The sequence below is a fragment of the Heterocephalus glaber genome, unplaced genomic scaffold (assembly GCF_053883595.1).
Source record: "Heterocephalus glaber isolate CG9 unplaced genomic scaffold, H.glaber_assembly_v1.0 deba00001442, whole genome shotgun sequence".
Lineage (NCBI taxonomy): Eukaryota > Metazoa > Chordata > Mammalia > Rodentia > Bathyergidae > Heterocephalus > Heterocephalus glaber.
In genome coordinates this window covers 49226960-49235322 of record NW_028258296.1, presented here as the reverse complement: position 1 = coordinate 49235322, position 8363 = coordinate 49226960, and the positions used below count along the sequence as shown (strand labels likewise).

The following is an 8363-nucleotide window of genomic DNA, read 5'->3' as shown; positions in this document are numbered from 1 at the left end:
GTGGCATTCTCCTGTAATCCCAGCATTCTGGGAGATTGAGACAGGAGACTTAATTCTATCTCAAAATAAAAACTAAAAAAAATGGGTGGGGATGCAGCTCTATGCAAAGGTCCTGGGTTCAATTCCCACTGTTTTTTTTTTTTTAAGTATGCATGAGACTTTGGGTTGGATTCCTAAACACTGAAAGGAAAAGCGGGGGGGGGGGGGGTGTCAAGATGGCATATTATCTTACCACAATATTTAAAAATTAAATCAAGAAAAAGAAGGCAAAAACTGTGAAAACAAAGGACACTGGACTGAGATGTTAGAGCACTCTACTAGCATGCCTGAGATCCTGGGTTCAAATTCCAGTACCGCAAAAAGACCCAAAATTAAGCCACACTAACCAAAACCACAAGGAAAGCAGAACCTCGGGCCAACCAGATATAGCAGTTTAACACAGAGAAAAGGGGAACTAAAGGCGTGGCAACAGCAAGTCTCAGGCTTTGCCTGATGCTAGCCAAAGGTTAAAACGGGTCAACCCGCAGTAAAGCTGGCACTGAGCAGACGCAGATCCAAGGGGCCAGGCATCTTTTAAGTATGCCGGAAGTGACGCATTATATCTGAGACGGTCTGGGGAAGTTTGAGCTAATCCGGTAGGCCATCAGATCTGAGGCTGTGGTGCTCCGACTGCTATGAGCTGCACGATCGAGAAGATCCTGACAGACGCGAAGACACTGCTGGAGAGGCTGCGGGAACACGATGCAGCAGCAGAGTCGCTGGTGGATCAGTCTGCGGCGCTGCACAGACGGGTGGCAGCTATGCGGGAGGCGGGGACGGCGCTTCCGGACCAGGTCAGGCGGAGGGTAGCGGTCCAGTGCCCTGGGGTTGTAGGCGCTTGAAGGAAGCGAGATCAAGTAGGATCTCGACTTGGAGTTTATTCCCTGTATTGGGGGGCGATGGTGAGAACTTTCTGAGGGATCGGGCAGACAATCCTGCCCTACAGTTCTGACTCCTACCTCTTCAGTTGCATTTGTCGCTGTTCTGTTTACAACGTGCTTAGTCTGTCTATTTGTCCAGCATCAAGATGCATCCGACGTGAAGGACATGGCCAAATACAAACCTCACATTCTGCTGTCCCAAGAGAACACACAAATTAGAGACTTGCAACAAGAAAACAGAGGTTAGGCCTTTTGTGTATTTATTATTTTTTTCATCTCCGGTAATAGTTTGAAAGTTCTTACAAAACTGTCTTGACACTTCACAAAAGTGCACATATATTCCTATATTTCCAGCTCAATGCTTTTGATAGGGTTATCGCATTGGAAAGTTTGTCTAATTACCCTTTTTACGGTCATCTGATTTTGTGGTATATGCAGCATATTAAACAGTTGCTTAGTAGAGTTGAATTATTAGATGGCTTTTTTTAGGCATACCGGATGGAGGCTTGTATTAAAAAGAATTCAGGCCGGGATTTTAGCTCAGTGGCGCCGCGTCTGCCTTGCAAGCGAAGGTCCTGAGTTCAATCCCCAGTACCGAAATATAAATGAATAAATGAAAAGAATTCAGGCCTGGTGTGGCAGCCCATGCCTGTAATCCCAACACTTCAGAGGCTAAGACAGAAGGATAGCTGCAAGTTCGAGGCCAGCGTGGGTTACATAGTGAGACTTTGCCTCAAAATACAAACCAAAACAGGCCGAGGATTTAGCTCAGTGGTGCTGCCACCTGCCTCACAAGCACAAGGTTCCATAACCCGGTACCAAAAAAACCCACCAAAAAACAAAAAAGAATTCATAGTCTCAAAGGCTTAAAGTTTAATATTTAAATATTAATTAGAATAAAAACTGAACATTGAAAATTATATGTCTGTGCAGGGTGGAAGAGGAGACTTTTATCCTTGAGGTACAGTATATATTCATAGGCTTGATGGTACATTATTAATGATAGAAACATAATAGTTGTATATCAGTTTCCAGAGGGCTTTCACATCTATTCTTCCACTATATTTTCATATCTTCATTTTGAGGTAGACAAGGCAAATATTTATACAATGGACTAAAAAAATAAAAGAAAGAAATAGTCTCAGAGAGGTTAAATGCTTTTCTTATGAGTATTAAGCAAGTCACAGATCTGAACTCAGACTTTTGGGGTGCAAGGTACCAGGAATCAAACTCAGTACCTCAAACTTGCCAGCCAGGCGCTGCACAGCTGAACTACATCCCCGGCCCTCAAATTTATGTCTTTTGATTATACATCCTATATCATTTCTACTGACTATGGTGCCTCTGTCTAGAAAGTTGTTTTTCATGTAGACCTTAACTATTTGTTTTGTTTTATACAGAATCTCACTTATGTAGGCTAGGCTGGCCTCAGACTTATGGTAATCCTTCTCCCTCAGCCTCCTGGGTTCTGGGTTTACAGGCATGTGCCACCATGCCAGGGTTGGTTTTGAACACTTTAACCCCGATTTACAACTTTAGATTCATAGAATCTCATGGAATATAATAAAATTCTAACTGTTAAGAGTTTAGCTTTGACTTTTGTACATAGGGAGGGGAGGGGGTTTAAGGAGGGAAATGAGATAAAATAAAATTTATTTTTAAAAGAACAGAGTGTAATTTTGAGATCTATCTCTCAGATCACCGCCAAAGGCTTTTTCTTTGTTTGTTTGTTTGTGGTTTTTTTTGGTTAGAGCTGTGGGTTTCTTTGGAGGAACACCAGGATGCTTTGGAACTCATCATGAGCAAATACCGGAAACAGATGTTGCAGTTAATGGTTGCTAAAAAAGCAGTGGATGCTGAGCCAGTCCTGAAAGCTCACCAGTCTCACTCTGCAGTAAGAAACTCTGATGAATAAATTCTAAATGAACTGAATTGAAATTTTGAGATTGTTTTTGTTTTTCTACTTGTTTTTGGAGAAAAGTAAGCTTGTTTTACATTCATGTTTATCTCATTCATTGTTTATTTTGCTATAGCTTTGTAAAAATATGAATAAAAAGAAGAGATGAAGGGCTGCTCATGTCCTTTTGAATGCCTCTAAGGCTCCTCCCTCCCATCTTGAAAAAACTTTTCAAGATGTTGATGAATGTTTAGCTCTTCCACTGTTTAAACATAATACCAGTTAGTGTTGAAGGTGTGCAGTAAGCATTTGGTTGTTTATTCCTTGTATATTTTACTGAACTGTTTGTTGATTATAAGGTGCATTAATTCACATTTTATCCCTAACACAGTACCTGTCACACAGCAGGCAGTCAGTAAATTAATTATACTATTTTAAACTAAATGTACTAGTTGGACATGGTGGTACATGACTGTAGCCCCAGCACTCGGGATCACTATGAGTTCAAGGCCCACCTGGACTGCATAGTGAGACCTTATCTCAATCAATCAATAAAAATTTTTTCATTAAAAAAGAAAACAATTTTTTTTTTCCAGTACCGGGGTTCGAACTTGGATCCTTGCACTTGCGCAGCAGGCAGTGAAACCACTGAGTGAAATCCCCGGCCCATAAAACAATTTTTTAAAAAACTTTTAACAACTATTAGGAGAGAGAAAACTTAAGCCAGACATGGTAGTGCACACCTGTAATACCAGCTTCTTGGAAGGCTGAAGCGGGAGGATCACAAGTTCAAGGCCAGCCTGAGCAACTTTTCAAAACCTTGTCTGAAACACCAGCATAGTTTCATTAGTTGCTTACGGTTTAATTTGGGAGACCCTGTAGTTTTTCTTTTTGCTGAGCACTCTGTAGTTGTACATTTACATGTACTATATTCTTTAATCCAGGGTTAATAGAGCGGAGCCTTAATTTCAACAGTGAAATGTAGTGAAGAATAATCTTAGATTCTGTCAAATGCATTTTACTGACTTAAAAGTTTTAAAGAACAAGAATGTTTTAAATATTTGAATGACTTTCATCTGAAAGAGAAAAATAAATTTTATTTTCTGTGGGCCAGAGGAGAATACTTGAAGAAGACAATAGTTTAACTCATATAAAAATAATTTCTAAGAGATATATCCACAGGTAAAGCACCTTGTAATATTGTAAGCTTCCTGCCAATAAAAGTAGTCAAAGTTAAATTGAACACCACTTAATGATATTGTCCATCCAGGTGTGGTATGGCACCCTCTAATCCAGCACTATGGGAGGTAGAGGCAGGATTGCAAGCCCATCTGGGCAGTTTAGCAATTTAGCAAGACACTGTCTCAAAAAGGGGGTAGGGATGTACCTCGGTGTGAAACCCCTTGATTCAATCTCCAGACCTGCAGACAAAGGAAAAAAGACTGTCCAATATCCAATCAGTGATTAGATCAGAGTTTATCTTTTGTTTTTGTACTGGGTATTGAACCCAAGACCTTCATACTGAACTACATCCTCAGCCCTTTTTAAAAAAAATTTTTTTTTTTTTTTTGCCGGGGATTTAGCTCGGTTCTGCTGCCTGCCTCCCAAGCACAAGGTCATGAGTTCCATCCCTGGTGCCGAAAAAAAAAATTTTTTTTTAAATTTTGACACCAGATCACTCTAAATTGCTAAATTACCCAGGCTAGGCTGAATTTGTGCCTTAGCCTCCCAGAATCCTGATATTATAAGCATATTCCACCATACTCAGCTACAGTTGGTTTTTTAAAAATGAAAATTATTTGTGAATATCACAAGCTCATTTATTATGATAGTGTTACTATAGGGTAACTTCTGTAGCTTAGATTAAGTGAACTTTTTTCCCTATTAACATTTTTCTTTTTTCAAGGTAATAGGTTTTTTAAACTAATGTTGAAGAATTATATGCACGTTATATTTTTCATATCTGTAGGTAAGATTTTTTCACCCTTTTTTTTCCAAAGGAAATTGAAAGTCAGATTGATAGAATCTGTGAAATGGGAGAAGTGATGAGAAAAGCAGTTCAAGTGGACGATGACCAGTTTTGTAAGATTCAGGAAAAACTAGCCCAATTAGAGGTAAGAATGTTGCCTGTAATTGCAGCACTGGAGAAGCTGAAGCAGGAGGATCACTGCAAAGTCAAGGACAGCCTGGGCTACATAATGAGCTCAAGGCCAGCCTAAACTACATAGCAAGGCTCTGTCTCAAAAAAAAAAGTTCCTCCTTCATAACCTTTTCATGAAAGGAAATGTAGTGAATAACAGTCAATGAAAATATCAAATACGTATTGGCAGGGTAGGAAGAGTGGAAGGGAACAAGTTATACGTGAGCTGATGTCCCTCATCTGCCATAATAGGTAATGTCTAAAATAGATGATCAGGAAATAGCAGTATAGGCATATTATTTAGAATTATGAAAGTAAATAACAAAGGAAACATAAAAAGTGGTAACAGGGAAGAAAGCCAAGGAACTTCTGTTCATTTTATAAGCATTATAGTCTTGTTTTTTTTAAAGGCTAATTTCATGTAATAGTTTGATTAAAATAGTAATATATAAAACAAGAAAGATCTAGGGTAAATAGTGTGCCCATAAAATTGTTAAGGGAGGTAGATGTGATGGCCCACACCTATAATCCTAGTACTTGGGAGGCTGAGGCAGGAGGGTCATGAGTTTGAGACCACCCTGCAATACATAGTTCAAGGACAGCTTGGAAGACATAGTGAGACCCTGAAAAATAAAAAAGCCCTCCCCATCAAAAAAAATTTTTTAGTTAAAGGAAAAGATTTTAGTATTTAAATTTGAATGCTTGTTACAGGTGCTATCAGAGACTCCTTGAGAAATACCAGAGGAAAAGAAAGAGAGAAAAAGATGAGGTCCCTGCCCAAAGTTTAGTGGAAGAAACAAGACTAGTACTTATAAGACGGGAAGTACTTTATATGGTAGATGTGTTGACCATGGACCCTGACCGCTCAGTAAAGCTGGAAATGCTGTGGTTTATGAGAATTTCCTGTGGAAAGTAAAGATGAGTATAAACTACCCTATCTGGAAATCAAAGGGGCTGGCAGGTTCCCAGTAGGAATTAGGAGTTAGTTAAAACTGTATTTATCCATGTACAACACTCTGTATTTATTCATTTATCCACATACCAAAAAATCTACACTTATTCATGTACAAAAATTTACATGTATCCAAATATAGTCAAGTCACTTTCTTCTGGAGCATTGCCCTAACTTTCCAAACCCCGAATTCCAGCCTGAATTTCTAGTGACTCCATTTCCTATAGAACCATTGGCCGTAATCTCTCGTGTCCAGCAATAAAGCTGTCCTTAAATGAGAACTTCTTGTCCATGTATCCTGCTTGTAATGCATCACTACGACACACAGTGTACTGAATTATGAAGATTCATATTAGACACAAACTTGTCCATTTGTTATCAGTGCGCACATTATTCGCGCATTGTGTCTGTGCTCCGATTGGTCATTCAGCAGTAAGTCTCAAGTTCATCTGTTTATGTAGGCATTTACTTCTCATCCAAAGGTAGCTGCTTGTGTATTTACAAATACTTAATTATAATTTATATATATTTTAAGCACTAATGTCAATAATATTTATTTAGATTTAATTGTTTTTTGGATTTGTTTTTTTTTTTTGGTATAGGGGATCAAACTCGGGTCCTTGCCCTTTCAAGGCAGGCGGCGGCACCACTGAGCTAAATCTCCAGCCCTATTTATATTTAATTATATACTAATATTTATAATTCAATATGTCAATCGTGTGTTGCAACAGACATACTAAATGCATCCATCTGGCTGATAGTCTTTTTTTGCAGGGAGGGTTTATTTTGAGACAGAGTCTCACTATGTAATTCAGACTGGCCTTTAACTCACTATGTAGCCCAGGTTGGCTTCAAACTCATGCCGATCCTCCTGCCCAGCCTCCCAAATACTGGGATTACAGGTGTGCACCACCATGCCCAGCCACAAGGAATTTAACTGAGGCTATTTTGGTGGTAGGGCTCTTATTATGAAACATCCTGAAAAATCATGCTAGGATTAATTTTCTGGTTAGGTCTTATTTTGGGGGAAATATGTATATAGAAATTACTCAGTAGATGTTAAATAAATAAAGAAGTATCCTAGAAAATTCTCAACTAGTGTTTTTTTTGTTTCCTTGAAACTTTTAAATTAAAATCTGTTTTCTGCTCCTGGCCCAAAGCAATGTGTTCTGACACAGTTTAACAGTTAAAAAAAAAAAAAACAGGAAATAAAGTATAATTTTTTTTTTTTTTTTGCAGCTTGAAAATAAGGAACTCCGAGAATTATTATCCATCAGCAGTGAGTCTGTCCAGGTCAGAAAAGAAAACTCAACGGTACTGCTTCCCAACCCATCAAATAACTGAGCTCCTGATCGATGGCTAGAGATTGCCTATCAAGGAAGGAAGTTACTATCTTTCCATTTGAGTAACGTCCTTTCAGTATCTTACCTGAAACTTGATGTAGTGTTGATTAAAGGTATCAAGTGGCAGTTTAGAATTCCTAGTCAGTACCTGCTGTCCACAGAACAGGTTTTTGGGTGTATTAGAATATATACTGAGTTTCACCCTTCCTTTCTCTAAGAGACTGCTTTTCATTTTTATTTCTGGGACCTCAATTTATATAAACTATTTTCAATTCATTTCTGTTTTTCGCATCTTTGAAACTTTGAACATTTTATTGTAAGCCAATAATCTTATTTTATATAAGATTGTAAAATATACACCTAACAATTTTTAAAAGAGATTTAATTTTTTTAAATCTATTTGGCAGAAGCTGAATTTTTTTCCATTTGACAAAAGTAATATGATTCCACAGAACTAAATTGGCAGATTCTCTGGTTTGTAATGTCATTCACCTGGGAAGCTTTGATTCTCTCTGGTGCTTGGAGTTGGCACTCTGGTCAGGTGTCTTTACTCTGAATTTGAGAGGACCTACTACTACCATCGTCCCAGGGAATGTACTTGAAAACAAGTGATAGTATAATTGTTAAATAATTCAGAGAATGCTGAGGGACTTGTCCTGTGTATGTACATGCACACATGCATGTAATTCAAATGCCAAAAGATTTCATATATTTGGTTAAATATAAGTAGTCTTTGGCTGGGAGGTGTAGTTCAGTGGTAAAACACTTGCCTAGCATGTAAAAGGCCTTCGGTTCAGTCTCTAAGACCTCATAAATAAATAAATGAATAATTTTCACTTAGTAAGAAATCTTCCACTTAAATAGTTTACCAAAGTGTGAAGAGCAGAACATGTCATAGCTTTATCTACATCACAGTTCTTAGATCTATATAACTTTGTACTTAAGAACCACCACTTGCTTGATGTTTCTTTGCTAACACTAATAGTTGGCTTTCTTTTTTAGATCTGTTCTTTTACATGGAAGCATTTTTATTACCTAACGAGAGCTGTTAACATTCATAATGCTGTGTAGGCTAACAACAAAGCAAAATTGAGATTCAAATGCTGAGTTG

At 38.1% G+C, this 8363-nt stretch overlaps 1 protein-coding gene across 1 annotated transcript; it reads left to right on the top strand.

Moving 5' to 3' along the window:
- The first annotated feature begins 588 nt into the window (after positions 1 to 588).
- Positions 589 to 7528, top strand: Sike1 (suppressor of IKBKE 1). The gene is given in 6 exon segments (XM_004853782.4): positions 589 to 833; positions 1060 to 1162; positions 2672 to 2814; positions 4818 to 4931; positions 7149 to 7221; positions 7224 to 7528. Coding segments are annotated over 6 exon segments (618 nt in total). The 5' UTR covers positions 589 to 674; the 3' UTR covers positions 7250 to 7528.
- The last annotated feature ends 835 nt before the right edge of the window (positions 7529 to 8363 follow it).